The 23,045-nt window shown below is 44.2% G+C and overlaps 1 protein-coding gene across 12 annotated transcripts in view; it reads right to left on the bottom strand.

Annotated features, from left to right (window-relative positions):
- Positions 1-23,045, bottom strand: part of lama2 (laminin, alpha 2) — a 166,862-nt gene that overhangs the window by 34,767 nt on the left and 109,050 nt on the right. For 9 of the 12 annotated variants that reach the window (XM_055884711.1, XM_055884714.1, XM_055884712.1 and 6 more), the window contains 9 exons: positions 22,840-22,983; positions 14,638-14,814; positions 14,003-14,188; positions 9,931-10,049; positions 9,526-9,643; positions 8,553-8,687; positions 7,387-7,511; positions 7,219-7,305; positions 6,865-7,058 (listed from right to left, as the gene is read on the bottom strand). In XM_055884711.1, the coding sequence (XP_055740686.1) occupies positions 6,865-7,058; positions 7,219-7,305; positions 7,387-7,511; positions 8,553-8,687; positions 9,526-9,643; positions 9,931-10,049; positions 14,003-14,188; positions 14,638-14,814; positions 22,840-22,983 (1,285 nt within the window). The remainder of the gene's footprint in view (positions 1-6,864; positions 7,059-7,218; positions 7,306-7,386; positions 7,512-8,552; positions 8,688-9,525; positions 9,644-9,930; positions 10,050-14,002; positions 14,189-14,637; positions 14,815-22,839; positions 22,984-23,045) is intronic. The other 3 variants (XM_055884715.1, XM_055884717.1, XM_055884722.1) reach the window with 1 other exon arrangement.

Raw genomic sequence — 23,045 nt, 5'->3', positions numbered from 1 at the left:
TAAATCTGAATTATTAACATCAGGGGATCTTAACCTGGATTGGTTGATGCCAGTATCAGATAAACTGAAAGATATTTGCACTGAGCTAAATTTAACTCAACTGATAACTAAACCAACCTGCCCCAACTTAAAACAGCCTGAAAAATCTACTATTTCTGACAAACGCCCCTCATAAGTATACAGCCATTGGAATCTTTGCTAACGAGCTCAGTGACCATCGTCTGCATTAGAGATACTAAACTACCAAAATTGTGTTTGCGCATTATTGCAAAAATACATTTTTGAACTTTCAATAAGCAAAATTTCCTGTATGATCTGGGGTTGTATGATTGGGTGTGCCCTCTATCTCTGATTTGGATCAGGCCCTTAAATGTCTTACCTTTCTTTTTAACTATGTTGCAGATAAGCATGCCCCATATAAAAGATTAAGGGTAAAGGGCAGATCTAACCCATGGTTTACGCATGAATTGTCTGAAAGATTTGATGAAACAAACTTAGCTTGGGCTAAGGCTACTATTGACTGATTCTATCTCTGACTAGCAGTCCTTCAGACATTTGAGAAATAGATGTCTTACTCTGGTTAGAAAAGCAAAGTCAACATACTTCTTCAATTGTGTATCTGAGAGTGGTGAAAATTCCAGCTAAATTCTGGAAAGTGGTAAAATGTAATTCCACCTCTTCATTACCCCAGCAGGTTATGACAGCCTCTGGTATGAAATTTGTGGTGCTTTTTATAACCATTAGGCTTCAGCTGGCCACCTATTTGAAATAATCATTTTTGAAAAAAACTCAAGTTCCACTAGAGAAATTCCTTATACACCTCTAAACAGATAACAGAGAATGATGCACTTCCAGGCACTCACTCTTAAAAAAAATTGAAACATTTTATGTCAATGCTGTACTTGTCTAAGTGCCTTGCAAAAAATGTATGTACAAAAATTCACAGGAGATGAATAGCTTGATCCCTTTTTACTGCAGCTTTCTGCCCCCATCATTATATAACCTTTGACCCACTTTTTTATTCAAAAATTGCTTCTGGTGCTATCTCTAAGATCTGGAAGGCGACACATGTCCTCCCTCTTCACAAAGGCGGGGATCCTTCTAACCTAGATAACTATTGCCCATTTCTAAACTATGTTGCCTTGCAAAAATATTAGAATCACTGGCAAACGCTCAGCTAATAAGTTTTTTAACCTCAAATTATATTCTTAATGTCTGGTTTTAGACTGAGACAAGAGACAGCTGTTTAAGCAGCTACGCTTGTCTTAAATGATGTGTTAAATTGCTTAGATTGTAGGATTCACTGTGCTGCCATATTTATAGACCTATCCAAGGCCTTTGATACTGTCAACCATCACCTACTCATTCCAGGTGTCTTGCAATTGGTTTGGGAACTATCTGTCAGACAGGACACCATGTGTGCTTTCTGATGCTGTCAAGTTACCTTGATATTACTAAAGGTGTCCCGCAGGGGTAGATTTCAGGACCTGTTTTCTTTACTATTTATATAAATAATATTGGTCTATCTGCAAAAACCTGTTACATTCTGTATGCTATTGACCCTACTGATGACCAGGCTATGTTATAGCTGCAATATGATTTTGTTGATACTTAATGCAGGAAAAACAGAATGTATGTCTAAATCTCTTAGAAATATTTCAGATGGTCTACACACAGATGGCACTGGAGGATTTTCTCTTTGAGCAGGTTCCCGTCCTTAAATATCTGGGATTTTGGATTGACAAACATTTGAAGTTTAAACAACATATGGATGAGCTAGTTAAGAAGTTAAGAAGCTGTGATTTAAAGGAGGCTTCTTTTATAGAACTACATCATGCCTCTCTCTAAACAGCAGGAAACAGGTGGTACAAGCAACCTTCCTGCCAGATCTTGATTATGGTGGCACCTTTTATCAGAATGCAGCAGCCACTAACCTAAAATCCTTGGATGCAGTGTACCATAGCGTGCTTCACTTTATCACAGGTGACAGGTTTAACACTCACTGCATCCTTAATCAGAAGGTCAGCTGGCCCTCTCTAAATTTCCGTAGATCACTTAATTTCTCCTTTTTTGTTAACAAAGCTCTGCTTCACAAGCTTCCAATATACACTACATGACCAAAAGTATGTGGACATCTGCTCGTCCAACATCTCATTCCAAAATCATGGGCATTAATATAGAGTTGGCCCCCCTTTGCTGCTATAACAGCCTCCACTCTTCTGGAAAGGCTTTCCACTAGATGTCGGAACATTGCTGCAGGGACTTGCTTCCATTCAGCCTCAAGACCATTAGTGAGGTTGGGGACTGATGTAGGGCGATTAGGCCTGGCTCAAAGTCTGCGTTCCAATTCGTCCCAATGGTGTTAGATGGGGTAGAGGTCAGGGCTCTGTGCAGGCCAATTACGTTCTTCCACACCAGTCTTGACAAACCATTTCTTTATGGACCTCGCTTTGTGCAAGTGGGCATTGTCATGCTGAAACAGGAAGGGCCTTCCCCAAACTGTTGCCACAAAGTTGGAAGCACAGAATATATATAATGCTGTAGCGTTAAGATTTCCCTTCACTGGAACTAAGCTGAACCATGAAAAACAGCCAAAGACCAATATTCCTCCTCCACCAAACTTTACAGTTGGCACTATGCATTTGGGCAGGTAGCGTTCTCCTGAAATCCGGCAAACCCAGATTCATCCATCGGACTGCCAGATGGTGCAGCGTGATTCATCACTCCAGAGAACGCGTTTACCATGCTCCAGAGTCCAATGGCGGCGAGCTTTACACCACTCCAGCTGATGCTTGGCATTGTGCAGGGTGATATTAGGCTTGTGTGCGGCTGCTCGGCCATTGAAACCCATTTCATGAAGCCCCCGACAAACAGTTATTGTGCTAACTTGCTTCCAGAGGCAGTTTTGAACTGGGTAGTGTGTTGCAACTGAGGAAAGGCGGTTTTTACACGTTACTCATTTCAGCACTCGGCAGTCCCATTCTGTGAGCGTGTGTGGCCTACCATTCCGCGGCTGAGCCGTTGTTGCTCCTAGATGTTTCCATTTTACAAAAACAACACTTACAGTTGACTGGGGCAGCTCTACCAGGGCAGAAATTTGACCGAATTACTTGTTGGAAAGGTGGCATCCTATGACGGTGCCACGTTGAAAGTCACTGAGCTCATCAGTAAGGCCCTTCTACTGCCAATGTTTGTCTATGGAGAGTGCACAGCTGTGTGCTCGGTTCTATACACGTGTGTCAGCAATGGGTGTGGCTGAAATAGCTGAATCCATCGATTTGAAGGGGTGTCCACATACTTTTGTATATACACTACCATTCAAAAGTTTGGGGTCACTTAGAAAAGTCGTTGTTTTTGAAAGAAAAGCACATTTTTGTGGATTAAAATAACATCAAATCGATCAGAAATACAGTGTAGACATTGTTAATGTTGTAAATGACTATTGTAGCTGGAAACTGCAAATTGTTTATGGAATATCTACATAGGCGTACAGAGGCCCATTATCAGCAATCATCACTCCTGTGTTCCAATGGCACATTGGGTTAGCTAATCCAAGTTTATCATTTTAAAAGGCTAATTGATCATTAGAAAAACATTTTGCAATTATGTTAGCACAGCTGAACACTGTTGTGCTGATTAAAGAAGGAATAAAACTGGCCTTCTTTAGACTAGTTGAGTATCTGGAGCATCAGCATTTGTGGGTTCGATTACAGTCTCAAAATGTCCAGAAACAAAGTATTTTCTTCTGAAACTCGTCAGGCTATTCTTTTTCTGAGAAATGAAGGCTATTCCATGTGAGTAATTGCCAAGAAACTGAAGATAGTATAGAGCTAGAAAATTGTATATCATACATGTATTATACAAGTAATTCCGCTTTGAAAGTTGCTAAACTTGTAACCTCACTTTTGAGAAAATGTCCTTTGAATGTTTTGGTACCTACTGGAGAGCTCACCTTTGTCTACACCCATTCAGCATCGTTCACACTCTTTTAAGCTTTAGCCCCACCCATCTCTTTAAGGATTCACATGTGAGGCTATTTACTATACAACCAAATATTTCAAAACTAAAGGCTGGCTTATACTACGGGTGTGTTCGTAAATTATTATTATTTTTTATTTTATTTTTATTTTTATCTTTATTTAACTAGGCAAGTCAGTTAAGAACAAATTCTTATTTTCAATGACGGCCTAGGAACAGTGGGTTAACTGCCTGTTCAGGGGCAGAACGACAGATTTGTACCTTGTCAGCTCGGGGATTTGAACTTGCAACCTTCCGGTTACTAGTCCAACGCTCTAACCACTAGGCTACCCTGCCGCCCCCAAATTTAATGGGTGTGTTCATTAACTTAATTTGATGTGCCAGAGTGTGCTCTGTGTGTTCATAAACTGAGAGCGTTGTCAGATTGTCCGTCCGTTAATTCAGACCATTTCGCTCTCGCAGCGTTCAGAGTGTGCACACTGGACGCTCTGGGTGAAAAGTAGGGTTGATCCGAGAGTTCTGACCTAACAACAGCAGTCAAGCACCCGAGCTAACTGGCTAACGTTGGCTAGCTTGCTAGCTTATTCCAGACACAAATAAGATAACAGCTCACTGACCATTTTACATGCCCTAGCAGAGCTGGTTAGGCTGTTTTTATGTTATCCAGAGCGTTGGTGACTGCAACTGTGCTGCTGGAAACAATTTAATTACACTTTTTTTGGCAGCGTTTACTGACACCGGCCATACTAAATGGGTGTTGAGCATTCGTAAATTCGTCAGTTATTCTGCGCTCTGGCACACTCAGACGAGAGTACTCTGAAATCGGAATAGATAGCCAGAGCTAATTTACCAGCTACGTCTATCGACAGTTGTTGCAGTGACATCATAAACAATCTATTGAAATAGTTACTTGCATAGTCTTTTGTTTAGACATGTAGCTAGCTAGCTATACAATTAACCATAATCCCAACTCATAAAGTTACTACCATGCATGAATCGGCATGGTATCTGCATGTTAGCTAGCTAACATTAAGCTATAACTAGCAATGCTAATGGCTCTGAGATACGAATAATATTACAACACAGATCATATACGCTATGTTAAATTAGAAATGTGTAATATCTGAAAATGTAGCTAGCTAGACTCTCTTACCCGTATACATGGATGGACGCATCTCCCTCTCTGCCACGGGTGCCATGGTTTCCCTTAGTTTGAAGATGTAATCCGGAGACAGGTGTTTAATACAACAGCCTTCTGTGTGTTGTCTTTTCGACCCAGTCTGCATATTTGCAATCAAATGCCAGAATCTCCTTAGCTATCATACTCTAATTCCACTGATTTCAAAACTCGGTCCTCCAGAAAGTGGAGAGCAACACTTACGCAGTTCTACTACGTGATATCTTTCAAAAAAGCAGCGTTAGAAATGATTACCTACACATACTGACCACCTCATATTATAGACAGAAGCTGCTACATGGCAGACCAATCCAAACTCATCTCTCGGCATGTCCAGCCCACTCATTATTTCAGCCTATCATGGCTAGCGGGAAGGTTGCTGACTTTTTCCATGGCTAAACCAACTAGCCTCGTACTTTAACAACTGTAATTATATTTGCAGATGGCATAAAAGTTTGTTATTTAGGCACTTCTGCCCAAAAACGCATTTTGATCAAAAATGTAAGTTCAGGTTCAAATGGCGCTCCTGTGAAGTAGTAACCCGCGACATACGCCTAGTTTCCTGAAACAAGTCACATACTGTATGTCCTATATTTGAGAGATATAATAAAGCTGAGTTAATTCATTTATTTTAACCATATTGAACTTTTTGGGGCACTATATACACATATATATTTCCATAAATTATTTTAACTGGTACCGGGCTACCTTCAGACGAGTCTTGTGAAGCTTGTAGGCGTTCTAGAGCAAAACAGCCAACATGTACGTGTACACGAGAGTCTCATCTTTACATAAAGGGGTCATATTATACCGTTCGGACGCTACAGACGTTTTTGTGAGAAGACACATTTTCAGGATGTCTCCTGGTCTGACAACCACTGCTGTCGCTCTGCCACCTGCCAATGCAGATGCGGTGGATTGAGACACAGCTCAGGCAAAACAACTGATATCTCTAGCTTAGACAGACAGATTTTTATGGGGATTTTTTTACGATGCAAATTAGATTTACGCGGTGCACGGACATCGACTCAAATACAAGGTAACAAACCCGCTCACAAGGTTTGTTAACTCTTAAGGTCCCTAGGTAAATCAGCCTTTATGTTTGGAATCATTTACCACCCTCATTACAACTTGATTCTCTGGTGCCAATAGGGCAGTTTAGAACGCTGATGAGGAACACATTCACAGAGGTTTGCGAGTCTTTTGGTCGATTGCAATAACTTATTTGTGTTGTTGAAATGTAGTGTATCTGTGGTATGTTGTAGTGTATTTTTTTGTTACTGTTTTATTGAATTATCATGTTGATTTGAGAATTGCTTGTTCTCAGGGCACCATTAAGAATGAGAACCTGGCCTCAATTGGTTTCGCCTGAATAAATAAAAGTACAAATAATAATAATTTGTAAAAAATCCCTACAAAGTCTTTGAATTCAATAAACTCTAAATTCCCTCTTATGAAGATTCTAATCCTCAAGAAGGCCTGGCTAACTAAGCAGTTTTACAACTGTCCCCTAAGTCATTTTCTACCACTTTAGACTCACATAAAAGGTTGAAAAAAATACAAAATAAAAAGTCTTAGTCTAGAATATTGAATGAACAAAAACAACCAAGAAAGTCCTACAAAGAAACCTTGCTGATTTTCTGTACTAGTAATTGTGTTTGTGTGTGTATTGAAAACAGTGCTATAGTAAGTTATATTAGTATACATACACACAATCCCAGAGGGCCCACACACATGCCTCTCCATGCACTGGCTGCAGGTGCGTCCAGTGGCCCCGGGTCGGCAGCGGCACTGGCCTGAGCGGGGGTCACACGGTTGGGGCCACGCCCCGTACGGGTCACACTTACACTCCTCACACTTCCCGCCGGGGGCACGGGGGTCGCCGTGGTAACCCGTGGCACATCTAAAGGAGCGACAACAAGGTTTAGAGTTTAGAGTAGTAAACGAACAGAAAGTGATGTTCAGTTAGCAATGTGGGGCGGCAAGGTCCCTGATGAGGTGAGTTCAGTATGATTCACAAAGAGCATGTTGGGGTTTGTAAATGTTGAGGAGAGAGTTCGTACCTCTCACAGTACTTTCCCTCATAGCCCTCAGGGCAGGCAGTACAGCGGTAATCGTTGAATCCCTCTGTTACACAGGTAGGGCTGAAACTGAGAGAACGAGAGAGCTACAGATGAGAGCTGCTTTATTGTACAGTAGTAGAACCATGCACCTGTGTCTCTGTGACCTACTTGTTCTCATGGTTGGTGAGGGGGCAGGCACAGGGCTTGCAGTCGTCGGGTCTGCCCCTCACTACACCATAGTATCCTGGGGCACAGCGTTCACACCTGTCCCCCTCTGTGTTGTGCTGGCAGTTCTGTAGAGAAGACACCCCCGTCCCTTCACTAATATCATATCCACGTTCACAACCATTCACTCCAAATAGGCTACACCTGCAGAATCAAACTAAAACCCAGTGGCTGTCGAGGTGGAGGGTGGATGTATTTTAGCTGTTGTTTTGAAGTGAGGGCCCTTCCACAGTGTGAGCTCTGTCAGCCCAGAGCTGTTTTCCTCTCCTCTCTCAACCACTCTGTCTGAGAAAAAGTGCCAAACTGACAATTGAGAAAGGCAATACTAATCAGTCAGCGGAAGTTGCGGCCTACTGAGCCGTGGTATTCCAAAGACGTTCATTAACTTCCTGTGTACCTCAATTAACCAAATTACGCTGTACAAACTCATTTAACATTTTCAATTTGCCTGCTCCGTAAAATGCAAATGATATTGTTATTAGCACAAATACAAATGAAAGCTGGGATTGCTTTGACAACATAGAGTTCTAGTTCCACACTATAACATGAGGCAGGGCTGGCTTCCATGTGCTCTAGGGGAAGATTTGGGAAGCAGAGAATAAGAGCTTTGTTGGTCATTAACTTGACCAAAAGGCCCTGTTTTATATTTGAAGGGCACATTATGTTCCACATTTAACAGCATGGACTTCTCTCTAGCGTAACATCTTTGTTAGTATTTCCAAGTCAAATCTACCCCAGACACTAACCTATGCTCTACTTCCTGGTGGCAGTGGACCATGTGGCCAATCAAAATGCTTCTGAACAAATCTGCTGATCCTCTACACTTAGAAAAAGTGCAACTGTTTAGACTGAGAGCTGGTTTGAAAACCAGGGGAGCTGAGAAGGTAGAGGATAAAAGGAGGGGAGTTTTTCTTTGGCTAGATAAAGGTCTGGGCTGATGTAAATGTGAAACGGAGCTGAAAAGTAAAGCATTGGGCTAATTACCCATCTATGGCAGAGAGTAGAGTAGAGTAGAGTGGGCAGGTATGGGTGCAGTCACAGGGCAGCCTGCCAACCAGTGCCAACAACACCCTTCTCCTCAGGTCATGGGGACTTTGTAAAGACCTTACCTGGCAGATGGATGTCTCTGGGTCACAGGCCTCACTGTGCCTGTTGCACTGGCACTGCACACAGCTCCCGATGCCTGCTCTGGAGGCTGCGCCACCGCTGCGGGCAGACAGGCGGTAAAACCCGGCCCCACATTCCTGCCGATGGGCGAAACAGAGACAGACACACGGTTACTGGTTAGGCTGTTACACCCCTCCCCCCTCCCCCCCCCCCCCTCCCCCGAGCCGCTCACGGTAGTGCCAGGCTCTACTGGAGCTCCAACGAGACACACGTACTGAGAATTAATCGGGTCAATTTGAGAAGCCATCTGTTCCCAGCAAACACGTTAAACGCCTGTTTAAAAATACTTTATTAACTATGTGGCAGCTTCAAATACGTGCCATCTGTCTGGTTTGCTTATAGCCACCTTTATGAGGAATCCAGTAGGAGACACATCAGTAACACTCAGGTTTGGATGGAAGTTGTCGTAGTAACACAAGAATTAATTAGGAGTGTATTAGAGCCGCGCTAAAGAGTGGGGGAGCTGTGTCTGGATGTGTCTGGATGGAGCTGGATGGAGCTGTGAGAAAGAGAGGGAGAGAGAGAGAGAGAAAGAGAGAGAGAGAAAGAGAGAGAGAGAAAGAGAAAGAGAGCTGGCAGTTTTGACGAGAAGAATTGTCTTGTGGAGTGTTTCTAACAGCTGTTTCCTCCTGTCTCCATGAATGGACCGTGACTGACACACACACACACACACACACACACACACACACACACACACACACACACACACACACACACACACACACACACACACACACACACACACACACACACACACACACACACACACACACACACACACACACACACACACACACACACACACACACACACACACAGCCCTCTCTGATGGATGACCCTGTCGCCATGGCTGATGCTCTGATGGGAGACACAGAGACACAGAGACACAGCTGGCTCAGTGGCTAGCCAACTTACCTCGCAGGACAGGCCGGAGTAGCCCAGCGGGCAGTCACACTTCTCTATCTGGTGAGCCCGCTCACTCTCCACGGACGGCCTTCCCTCCTCTGCCACCTCCATAGAAATCTCAGAGATCCTGCGTATAGTAGAGAGAGAGGTAGGGACAGGGAGTGCGAAAGCCACGTGAGCCAATGTCAACAATACAACTATACTTGAAACATGATATTATCAAACGCTATTGCCCCCTGTTTGTTAAATGGAATGAACATGTCACTGTTAAATTCAGAGGGTTATCCATGTTAACATGACATGATTAATCTGACCATGATACTAAAAGAAAGGGTGTAGAGTAAACAGCCCTCTAACAGTATGTTTCAGTCGAGCCCATTGTGTGTTCAGACAAAGACAGAGAGGAGAGCTCACCTGCTGTGTCTCATCATGTTCCCATGGGAAGCCTTGATGAGGACGTAGTCAACATAAAACAGCACGTCCATGAAGTCCTCGCGTGTCATGGCCTTCTTGTCTTCGTACTTCCACTCGTGCTGAAAAACAAAACATGTTGATGACATCACCGGCATCGAGATCCTATTCAATTACTCGAGAGGCTATGTCATAAACCCTCAAACTCCGGAAAGTAGTGGAAATGGCAGCCACCAGTCTAATTGGAATGAATGGCAGTAGTGGCATAATCCTAATTTTACTTATGCAGGAAAATAAAAGTAAGGCATGTGATATATCAGAAATTGTGTAAGATAATTATTTTATATACAGTACCAGTCAAAAGTTTGGACACACCTATTCATTACAGGGTTTTTCTCTATTTTTACTATTTTCTACATTGTAGAATAATAGTGAAAGCATCAAAACATTGAAATAACACCTACGGAAAAAAAGTGTTCAATGAAAATATATTTTATATCTGAGATTCTTCAAATAGCCACCCTTTGCCTTGATGACAGCTTTGCACACTCTTGGCAATCTCCCAACAAGCTTCATGAGGTAGTCACCAGGAATGCATTTCAATTAAAAAGTTAATTTGTGGAATTGTGACAAGATAGACAGATTGTGACAAGATAGACAGAAGATAGCCCTATTTGGTAAAAGACCAAGTCCATATTATGGCAAGAACAGCTCAAATAAGCAAAGAGAAACAACAGTCCTCCATATGTCACGTTCTGACCTTTATTTTCCTTTGTTTTGTCTTTAGTTAGTATGGTCAGGGCGTGAGTTGGGGTGGGCAGTTCTATGTTGTCTGTTTCTATGTGGGGTTTTCTAGTTTGGCCTGACATGGTTCTCAATCAGAGGCAGGTGTTTTGTGTTGTCTCTGATTGGGAACCATATTTAGGTAGTCTGTTTTTGTATTGTGGGTTGTGGGTTATTGTCTATGTCATTACGTAAGTTGCCTGTGTCTGCACTTGTCGTAGTATAGCTTCACGTTCGTTCGTTTGTTGTTTTGTTAGTTTGTCAAGTGTTCTTTGTTTCGTCTTCGTTAAATAAATTCAAGTATGTATTCAAACCACGCTGCGCTTTGGTCCGATCCTTGCTCCTCCCCAGACGAGGAGGATTACGACGTTTTTGACACCATAATTACTTTAAGACATGAAGGTCAGTCAATGCGAAACATTTCAAGAACGTTGAACGTTTTTTCAAGTGCAGTCGCAAAAACCATCAAGTGCTATGATGACACTGGCTCTCATGAGGACCGCCAGAGGAAAGGAAGACCCAGAGTTACCTCTGCTGCAGAGGATAATTTCATTAGAGTTACCAGCCTCAGAAATTACTGCCCAAATAAATGCTTCACAGAGTTCAAGTAACAGACACATCTCAACATCAACTGTTCAGAGGAGACTGTGTGAATCAGGCCTTCATGGTCAAATTGCTGCAAAGAAACCACTACTAAAGGACACCAATAATAAGAAGAGACTTGCTTGGGCCAAGAAACACGAGAAATGGACATTAGACCGGTGGAAATCTGTCCTTTGGTCTGATGAGTACAAATGTAAGATTTTTGGTTCCAACAGCCATGTCTTTGTGAGACGCAGAATAGATGAATGGATAATCTCCGCATGTGTGATTCCCACCTTGAAGCATGGAGGAGGAGGTATGATGGTGCGGGGGTGCTTTGCTGGTGACACTGTCTGTGATTTATTTAGAAATCAAGGCACACTTAACCAGCATGGCAACCACAGCATACTGCAGCGATACGCCATCCCATCTCATTTGCACCTAGTGGGACTATCATTTGTTTTTCTACAGGATAATGACCCAAAACAAAGGGCTATTTGACCAAGGAGATTGATGGAGTACTGCATCAGATGCCCTGGCCTCCACAATCACCTGACCTCAATCCAATTGAGATGGTTTGGGATGAGTTGGACCGCAGAGTGAAGGAAAAGCAGGCAACAAGTGCTCACCCTCCCACTCCTCATTCTATTCTGGTTAGGGCCAGTTTGCGCTGTTCCGTGAAGGGAGTAGTACACAGCATTGTACGAGATCTTCAGTTTCTTGGCAATTTCTCACATGGAATAGCCTTCATTTCTCAGAACAAGAATAGACTGGCGAGTTTCAGAACTCTGTTTCTGGTCATTTTGAGCCTGTAATCGGACCCACAAATGCTGATGCTCCAGATCCTCAACTAGTCTAAAGAAGTCTAGTTTTATTGCTTCTTTAATCAGAACAACAGTTTTCAGCTGTACTAACATAATTGCAAAAAGCTTTTCTAATGATCAATTAGCCTTTTAAAATGATAAACTTGGATTAGCTAACACAACGTGCCACAGGAACACAGAAGTGATGGTTGCTGATAATGGGTCTCTGTATGCCTATGTAGATATTCCATAAAAAAAATCTGCAGTTTACAGCTAAATAATCATTTACAACATTATTAACAATGTCTACACTTTATTTCTGATCAATTTGATGTTATTGTAATGGACAATTAAAAAATAAAAATCTTTCAAAAACAAGGACATTTCTAAGTGACCACAAACCTTTGACCGGTAGTGTATGTGGGAACTCCGTTGGAAAGCATTGAGAGAATGCCAAGAGTGTGCAAATCTGTCATCAAGTCAAAGGGTGGCTACTTTGAAGAATCTCAAATAAATAAAAAATTCTGATTTGTTTTTAAACCTTTTTTGGTTACTACATGATTCCTTATGAGTTATTTCATAGTTTTGATGTCTTCACTATTATTCTACAATGTAGAAAATAGTAAAAATAAAGAAAAGCCCTGGAATGAGTAGGTGTGTTCAAACTTTTGACTGGTACTCTATTATAAATACAGTTTATACACATGTTCGGTATAAATAGCCTCTAAAATATATGCAAACAGACCATAAATGTCTCAAAAATGTTTTATTGGAAAGCTGTGAGTGCTATTATATGATACGATATCAGAACCTTTTGCATTTACAACTAATGTCAGCCAGTGTATGTCTGTGCATTGACTGCATTGCTTGAATGGAATGCTGGCATAGCTTTGTAGCAAGTACGATCTGTACGCGTAGGCACATACTGCATGACTGCAAGGTGTCCCGATATCTTTTCCAACTGTCCCGTTATCTGGTTTTAATATCTACTCTAGAATGCCCTTCTTATAAATCAGAAACGAGAATTCAACAGCGCTGTGGTATAAAGTATTTTTGAATTCCTAATTCTATGATCACTTCAATGTCAATTTCTCATACAACAACTTCCGAGGTTAGAATCTAGCTTTGAAGAGTTTTTGGGACAATGACAAGAGATGGACTTGCATGGCATCCACCACAAAGGACCATAATTGTTTAGCAACACAAGTGAGTTTCAGTGTCAAATGGATCATGACTGCATCTTTAGACATTAGGAAACTGTAGCAACAAGACAAGAGAAGGTCCACCATGTAAGCCTATGCCATGGGGGTTTCCAAACTAGTTTGGCACTTGACCTCATATTGATATCAAACATTTTTCGTGACACCCACCATGTAATCAAAAGCCAGTTTACTTTAAAAAAAAAATGGGTTATGACAGTCTATTACAAATCAGTCTGCCCGTATTTGAATCTGAAAATATGGTTTGAAGTGACTGAAATGCATCAGAAAGGTATTGGGAAGTTCAGAAGATCATTAGTCAATAATGTTGTATGATCTTCTGTGAAGAAAAGAACAACACCATTGATTAATGTTATTTTTCCTCCAGTCTGATTTAGTGCCTGGTCTTGTCCACTCGGTTCCACTTGGGCATAGTAGAGGGAAACGGTATGCACTGTATGTACATGTTCCAGAGAGTCTTATCGTTCAGTGATAGGGTCCTAATGTTTTGTAGCTTCAACCGTTCAAGAGCCACATTTGTAGGAAGAAGACAGAAACCACTCTGTTAATTACAACCTCATCTAACAGCTACCGGAGGTTACTGACGTAACCCCGGCTCTTTGAAGCAAAAATGTTCTCCCGCGACCCCCTTTTCAAATCAGGTGACCCCACATGTCACGACCCCTAGTTCGGGAAACACTGGCTTACCTCTGTCATGTCGATCTCATGCCGGGTGAGTTGTCCAATCTGCAGTCCCTGCATGTGGCGGACCATCACCTTGTCTCTGTTGGGCCCTCCCTTTATGATGACCTGGGGTTCGTAGGAGGTGCGGCCTGCCTCGTCACGCCCCTCAAAGTAGATGGCGTACTTCAGCTTGCCGCCGTAGGCTGTGATCTAAAGAGGAGAAACCACGTCCAAGTAAAGAAGCTTGTTAGTACTATTCACATCTCTGAACAGAATACAGTTAACTCCTGATAAGTGCAAGTTGGAAAGTATTTCAAAGCAGTATTGTTCACCAGTTTTTAAATCAAATACATTTATCGTCACTCCAGATATCTGTATGTTTGGGTTTAGTGTAAGCATAGTCTATGTTATTTTATTTTTTATTTTACCTTTATTTAACTAGGCAGGTCAGTTAGAACAGTTAGAACAAATTCTTATTTTCAATGACGGCCTAGGAACAGTGTTCAGGGGCAGAACAACAGATTTTTACCTTGTCAGCTTGGGGATTCGATCTTGCAACCTTTCGGTTACTAGTCCAACGCTCTAACCACTATAAAGATTCGATTGTACACCTGTTATCAACTTGGGGTTAAATAATATCGAGATGAGGGTGCTCTCACCATGGAACCATGGAATTGTTCCGGCAGTCTCCAGTAGTAGAGTTCGGTCAGCTTCTGGGAGACCAGGTCAGCGTTAGCGATGATCTCTGGGTGCTGGAAGGTCACTCCGCTTGTGGTCTCCTGCAGGTTGGCTTTGTCCACTAGGGGCAGTTTGGTCTGCTCTGGTTTCAGGGACAGCTACAGCAGCACAGACACAACAAACAAACAGCATCACTTATAGGCCTTAATGTCACAGAAAATACACAGATAATGGGCTGTATTTGGGAAGCTCTGTTCCAAGGGTTTAAATTGCTTATGTTGCGAGAGAGTGATGCAAGTGTTTTTCAAAAGGAAAACAGCCTCTGTGACATTGGACAACTGCATTCTCCAATAACACACCAGGACTCAGCCTCTCACATAGTTGTAGATTAAAATGCATTTCACATCCTGAGGGCAGGCCAGAGATGTGCTTAATTGGGCAAGTAGAACATGCATATCTTTAAGAAGCCACTTCTGTACAGTAGACTGCGACTCTGAGGCCCCTGTTTTAAATTTGCCCTCCCTTCCCATCTAAATATCCAGCGAATGGCTCACTAAAGGCTCCAGGGGGGCCAGGCTGTGCCCCTCACCTCACCATGCAATCTCATGACTCACTGACTTAGAGAAAATCTCCTGACTTCCAATGAATGAGGGAGAGGATTCTCAACTGTCTGTCTTTTTTTCTCTTCGTCTTAAAGCCAACAAACTTAGATTAACTTTGGGACGGCAACCTTTATTTAATTTGTTTGTCGTTTCCATTTATATGAAAGAAGGGTCCCTCTTCCGATGTCCTCAGCTGCGGTCTCCATGGACACAGCGGATGGAGGGTTATCAGGTCTGAGGCGCTCTGGCAGAAAATCCTTATTAAAAACAAACAGGGAAGCTGCAGCTCCCAGGCTCTGCCTGCTCCAAGCCCCCCCCCCCCCCCCCCACTGTGCGAGGCTATAATATATATTATCCTTCTGTTTGTGCCTGGTCCCCCTGGTTCTCGCTACGTTCCATAAATTACAGGGAAATAAGATGGAGAGTAAATACCTGGTTGGGAATGAATCAATGGAGGAGAACCACTTTCATGAAATTAATATTTACCCTGTTTCTCATAAAATCATATAGCTGTGTTGTGGTATTTCTCTCTAGACGATTTCAGTACTTTGGTTGCACATACAGTGAGTTGTAAAGTATATCGGACTAATTCATGTTTGTTAACTGTTGCATGAGAACAACTGTTGTTTTATCATAGCCTATATCTACTGTAGTCTATATTTCAGTAGCCTATATCTACTGTAGTCTATATTTCAGTAGCCTATATCTACTGTAGTCTATATTAAGTAGCCTATATCTACTGTAGTCTATATTAAGTAGCCTATATCTACTGTAGTCTATATTTCAGTAGCCTATATCTACTGTAGTCTATATTAAGTAGCCTATATCTACTGTAGTCTATATTAAGTAGCCTATATCTACTGTAGTCTATATTAAGTAGCCTATATCTACTGTAGTCTATATTAAGTAGCCTATATCTACTGTAGTCTATATTTCAGTAGCCTATATCTACTGTAGTCTATATTTCAGTAGCCTATATCTACTGTAGTCTATATTTCAGTAGCCTATATCTACTGTAGTCTATATTAAGTAGCCTATATCTACTGTAGTCTATATTTCAGTAGCCTATATCTACTGTAGTCTATATTAAGTAGCCTATATCTACTGTAGTCTATATTAAGTAGCCTATATCAAGAAAGCATAGAACAGGGGTTAGCAACCGTTTCTGAGCCGAGATCCCTTTCTGAGTGAAAAAGCAGGCCCTTAAACATGACTTAAAAAACGTAAGCCTATGCAACATTAACCTATTAAAAAACACTTCCGTAGCAATGAGGTTTGTGCAGTAGGCTATAGGCTCAATACATCACTGTATATTGGCTATCCTTGAATTGCCCTGCCAATGTTGTTCTTCTCAGACCATTTTAAAATTATATTTTAAAACGGAAGGTAAATAATCACACTGGTAATATATCATTTGTTGTAGGCCTATTACTTGTGAGCCATAAATTGAAATCGTTAGCGTTTTTTATTTTATTGTGATGGTCTGTCATGTTTCGTCATTGATTATCATGTCTTGTCCCTGTGCTTCCCTTCTATTCGTTTCCCTCTGCTGGTCTTATTTGGTTCTTTCCCTCTTTCTATCCCTCTCTCTCTCCCTCCCTCTCTCCCTCTCTCGCTCTCTCTCTATCTTCCGTTCCTGCTCCCAGCTGTTCCTCATTCTCCTAACTACCTCATTTACTCTTTCACACCTGTCCCCTATTTTGCCCTCTGATTAGAGTCCCTATTTCTCCCTCTGTTTTCCGCTTCTGTCCTTGTCGGATCCTTGTTTGATGTTTGCTGTTCTGTGTCCTTGTTCCGCCCTGTCGTGTTTTTGCCTTCATCAGATGCTGCGTGTGAGCAGGTGTCACCTAAGATATATCCAGGAGTACCGTTTTGTTTAAGACTGGAATAAAGACTCTGTTTATGTTAAGTCGCTTTTGGGTCCTCATTCACCAGCATAACAGAAGGATCCGACCAATAATGGACCCAGCGACTACGGATTCTCGCAACACTGCCATCAAGATCCAGGAAGCAATGCTCGGCAGACACGAGCAGGAATTGTCTGCTGCTCGTCATGCCGTTGAGACCCTGGCCGCTCAGGTCTCCAACCTCTCAGGACAGTTTCAGAGTCTTCGTCTCGTGCCACCTGCTACTTCCTGGTCTTCCGAGTCTTCGGAACCTAGGGTTAATAACCCACCATGTTACTCTGGGCAACCCACTGAGTGCCGCTCCTTTCTCACCCAGTGTGATATTGTGTTTTCTCTCCAGCCCAACACATACTCAAGAGAGAGAGCTCGGATCGCCTACGTCATATCACTCCTTACTGGTCGGGCTCCGGAGTGGGGCACAGCTATCTGGGAGGCAAGGGCTGAGTGTACTAACGATTATCAGAGCTTTAAAGAGGAGATGATACGGGTTTTTGATCGTTCAGTTTTTGGGAAGGAGGCTTCCAGGGCCCTGGCTTCCCTATGTCAAGGTGATCGATCCATAACGGATTACTCTATAGAGTTTCGCACTCTTGCTGCCTCCAGTGACTGGAACGAGCCGGCGTTGCTCGCTCGTTTTCTGGAGGGACTCCACGCTGAGGTTAAAGATGAGATTCTCTCCCGGGAGGTTCCTTCCAGCGTGGACTCTTTGATTGCACTCGCCATCCGCATAGAACGACGGGTAGATCTTCGTCACCGAGCTCGTGGAGGAGAGCTCGCGTTAACGGTGTTCCCCCTCTCCGCATCTCAACCATCTCCTCCCACCGGCTCAGAGACTGAGCCCATGCAGCTGGGAGGTATTCGCATCTCGACTAAGGAGAGGGAACGGAGAATCACCAACCGCCTTTGCCTCTATTGCGGTTCTGCTGGACATTTTGTTATTTCATGTCCAGTAAAAGACAGAGCTCATCAGTAAGCGGAGGGCTACTGGTGAGCGCTACTACTCAGGTCTCTCCATCAAGATCCTGTACTACATTGTCGGTCCATCTACGCTGGTCTGGTTCGGCTGCTTCCTGCAGTGCCTTGATAGACTCTGGGGCTGAGGGTTGTTTTATGGACGAAGCATGGGCTCGGAAGCATGACATTCCTCTCAGACAGTTAGGGAAGCCCACGCCCATGTTCGCCTTAGATGGTAGTCTTCTCCCCAGTATCAGATGTGAGACACTACCTTTAACCCTCACAGTATCTGGTAACCACAGTGAGACCATTTCCTTTTTGATTTTTCGTTCACCTTTTACACCTGTTGTTTTGGGTCATCCCTGGCTAGTATGTCATAATCCTTCTATAAATTGGTCTAGTAATTCTATCCTATCCTGGAACGTTTCTTGTCATGTGAAGTGTTTAATGTCTGCTATCCCCCCTGTTTCTTCTGTCCCCTCTTCTCAGGAGGAACCTGGTGATTTGACAGGAGTGCCGGAGGAATATCATGATCTGCGCACGGTCTTCAGTCGGTCCAGAGCCAACTCCCTTCCTCCTCACCGGTCGTATGATTGTTGTATTGATCTCCTTCCGGGAACCACTCCTCCTCGGGGTAGACTATACTCTCTGTCGGCTCCCGAACGTAAGGCTCTCGAGGATTATCTGTCTGTTTCTCTTAACGCCGGTACCGTGGTGCCTTCTTCCTCTCCCGCCGGAGCGGGGTTTTTTTTTGTTAAGAAGAAGGACGGTACTCTGCGTCCATGCGTGGATTATCGAGGGCTGAATGACATAACGGTTAAGAATCGTTATCCGCTTCCCCTTATGTCGTCAGCCTTCGAGATTCTGCAGGGAGCCAGGTGCTTTACTAAGTTGGACCTTCGTAACGCTTACCATCTCGTGCGCATCAGAGAGGGGGACGAGTGGAAAACGGCGTTTAACACTCCGTTAGGGCATTTTGAATACCGGGTTCTGCCGTTCGGTCTCGCTAATGCTCCAGCTGTCTTTCAGGCATTAGTTAATGATGTACTGAGAGACATGCTGAACATCTTTGTTTTCGTTTACCTTGACAATATCCAGATTTTTTCACCGTCACTCGAGATTCATGTTCAGCACGTTCGACGTGTACTCCAGCGCCTTTTAGAGAATTGTCTCTACGTGAAGGCTGAGAAGTGCGCCTTTCATGTCTCCTCTGTCACATTTCTCGGTTCTGTTATTTCCGCTGAAGGCATTCAGATGGATCCCGCTAAGGTCCAGGCTGTCAGCGATTGGCCCGTTCCTAAGTCACGTGTCGAGTTGCAGCGCTTTCTCGGTTTCGCTAATTTCTATCGGCGTTTCATTCGTAATTTCGGTCAAGTGGCTGCTCCTCTCACAGCTCTGACTTCTGTCAAGACGTGCTTTAAGTGGTCCGGTTCCGCTCAGGGAGCTTTTGATCTCCTCAAGAAGCGTTTTACGTCCGCTCCTATCCTTGTTACTCCTGACGTCACTAAACAATTTATTGTCGAGGTTGACGCTTCAGAGGTGGGCGTGGGAGCCATTCTGTCCCAGCGCTTCCATTCTGACGATAAGGTCCATCCTTGCGCTTATTTTTCTCATCGCCTGTCGTCATCGGAACGCAACTATGATGTGGGTAACCGCGAACTGCTCGCCATCCGCTTAGCCCTAGGCGAATGGCGACAGTGGTTGGAGGGGGCGACCGTCCCTTTTGTCGTTTGGACTGACCATAAGAACCTTGAGTACATCCGTTCTGCCAAACGACTTAATGCACGTCAAGCTCGTTGGGCGTTGTTTTTCGCTCGTTTCGAGTTCGTGATTTCTTATCGCCCGGGAAATAAGAACACCAAGCCTGATGCCTTATCCCGTCTCTTTGGTTCTTCTGTGGCTTCTACCGACCCCGAGGGGATTCTCCCTGAGGGGCGTGTTGTCGGGTTGACTGTCTGGGGAATTGAGAGACAGGTAAAGCAAGCGCTCACTCACACTGCGTCGCCGCGCGCTTGTCCTAGTAACCTTCTGTTCGTTCCTGTCTCTACTCGTCTGGCTGTTCTTCAGTGGGCTCACTCTGCCAAGTTAGTTGGCCACCCCGGCGTTCGGGGTACGCTTGCTTCTATTCGCCAGCGGTTTTGGTGGCCTACTCAGGAGCGTGACACGCGCCGTTTCGTGGCTGCTTGTTCGGACTGCGCGCAGACTAAGTCAGGTAACTCTCCTCCTGCCGGTCGTCTCAGACCGCTTCCCATTCCTTCTCGACCATGGTCTCACATCGCCTTAGACTTTATTACCGGTCTGCCTTCGTCTGCGGGGAAGACTGTGATTCTTACGGTTGTCGATAGGTTCTCTAAGGCGGCACATTTCATTCCCCTCGCTAAACTTCCTTCCGCTAAGGAGACGGCACAAATCATCATTGAGAATGTGTTTAGAATTCATGGCCTCCCGTTAGACGCCGTTTCAGACAGAGGTCCGCAATTCACGTCACAGTTTTGGAGGGAGTTCTGTCGTTTGATTGGTGCTTCCGTCAGTCTCTCTTCCGGGTTTCATCCCCAGTCTAACGGTCAAGCAGAAAGGGCCAATCAGACGATTGGTCGCATATTACGCAGCCTTTCTTTTCGTAACCCTGCGTCTTGGGCAGAACAGCTCCCTTGGGCAGAATATGCTCACAACTCGCTTCCTTCGTCTGCTACCGGGCTATCTCCGTTTCAGAGTAGTCTTGGGTACCAGCCTCCTCTGTTCTCGTCCCAGCTCGCCGAGTCCAGCGTTCCCTCCGCTCAGGTTTTTGTCCAACGTTGTGAGCGCACCTGGAGGAGGGTCAGGTCTGCACTTTGCCGTTACAGGGCGCAGACTGTGAGAGCCGCCAATAAATGTAGGATTAAGAGTCCTAGGTATTGTCGCGGTCAGAGAGTGTGGCTTTCCACTCGTAACCTTCCCCTTACGACAGCTTCTCGCAAGTTGACTCCGCGGTTCATTGGTCCGTTCCGTGTCTCTCAGGTCGTCAATCCTGTCGCTGTGCGACTGCTTCTTCCGCGACATCTTCGTCGCGTCCACCCTGTCTTCCATGTCTCCTGTGTCAAGCCTTTTCTTCGCGCCCCCGTTCGTCTTCCCTCCCCTCCCCCCGTCCTTGTCGAGGGCGCACCTATTTACAGGGTACGGAAGATCATGGACATGCGTTCTCGGGGACGTGGTCACCAGTACTTAGTGGATTGGGAGGGTTACGGTCCTGAGGAGAGGAGTTGGGTTCCATCTCGGGACGTGCTGGACCGTTCGTTGATTGATGATTTCCTCCGTTGCCGCCAGGGTTCCTCCTCGAGTGCGCCAGGAGGCGCTCGGTGAGTGGGGGGGTACTGTCATGTTTTGTCATTGATTATCATGTCTTGTCCCTGTGCTTCCCTTCTATTCGTTTCCCTCTGCTGGTCTTATTTGGTTCTTTCCCTCTTTCTATCCCTCTCTCTCCCTCCCTCTCTCCCTCTCTCGCTCTCTCTCTATTTTCCGTTCCTGCTCCCAGCTGTTCCTCATTCTCCTAACTACCTCATTTACTCTTTCACACCTGTCCCCTATTTTGCCCTCTGAATAGAGTCCCTATTTCTCCCTCTGTTTTCCGCTTCTGTCCTTGTCGGATCCTTGTTTGATGTTTGCTGTTCTGTGTCCTTGTTCCGCCCTGTCGTGTTTTTGCCTTCATCAGATGCTGCGTGTGAGCAGGTGTCACCTAAGATATATCCAGGAGTACCGTTTTGTTTAAGACTGGAATAAAGACTCTGTTTATGTTAAGTCGCTTTTGGGTCCTCATTCACCAGCATAACATGGTCAGTCTCAGCGGATGGAGGGCGGGAGAGAGAGAGCGAGCAGTGGAGAGGCTGCCTCTCACTGTTCATCAGCTCTTCCTCCTTCTGCTGACTGACCAAAAATGGGACACTGTCTTCCAGCTGATGGTGAAACTCGAACACACTTCATTTATTTCTGAAATACGCTACTCCTCGATATTAGAGAGACGCAAGTCGCTAACAACAACGCAAATCTATTGATACACTATGTAGCGCGAGTGGATAGGGACAGGGCGTTTTATGGCTTATAAAAGTGTTGAATAAAGTGTTGACAGTGCTGAATAAAAATGTTAATATTAAATAATTCAAAAAACATCAGCACTCTCTCTGTAGTCATGTTTTTGTTTAGTTTTGAAATCTCACACAGTAGAGTCAGCTATCAAATTCTCAGTGGGCCTGTGAAAGCTGCAGACACGGTGATCTGAGATATCTAGTTAACCAGTGGTAGGCCTATAAATTGACTTTGCTCTCCGGGTCCGCTGGGTAGATGGGAATTTGTACTTTCAGACACATGAAATGGTTCAAAACGGGAACACTTTGCCTACCTGGCGCGCAGGGAAGCTGAATAAATTGCACCTACCTCAAACAGCGCGAAACGAATAAGAAAATAGGAAAGGAAGGCTTTATCATTTGGCTTTTTACAGAAATATTTGGCCATTGACTAGGAAAGCCTTGGAGATCGACCGGTTGGTGACCACTGGCATAGAACATTATTCATATTATATGCGTTCGGCTGTGTGCGTGTTGCGTGATGTGGGTGCACTCACATTTGCTGTACATTTGTGTATGAATATAGTACCTGTGTGTGGGTGGACTTGCATGTGATGGGGAATACATGTGTAGATGTGTGCTGCGTGTGGATTTCTGTCACATTTCTTCATGACTTGACTTACCCACATGCGGATGAGGCCCTGTGCCTCAGTACAGGTGCTGGACATACCAAAGCAGTAACACTGACTGCAGCCTAGTGGGTTGCTTGTGCTCAGGCCGAAAGTCCTCGTCTTACACTGGTCACACTTCAGACCCTGTATATTCACCTGGGGACCGAACACTCAGGAATTAAGACACAATCCAAGTCCAAAATGACTGATGACCAATA

This window comes from Salvelinus fontinalis, chromosome 27 (genome assembly GCF_029448725.1).
Source record: "Salvelinus fontinalis isolate EN_2023a chromosome 27, ASM2944872v1, whole genome shotgun sequence".
NCBI classification, from domain to species: Eukaryota; Metazoa; Chordata; class Actinopteri; order Salmoniformes; family Salmonidae; genus Salvelinus; species Salvelinus fontinalis.
This window is presented reverse-complemented; position numbering and strand designations above follow the sequence as displayed.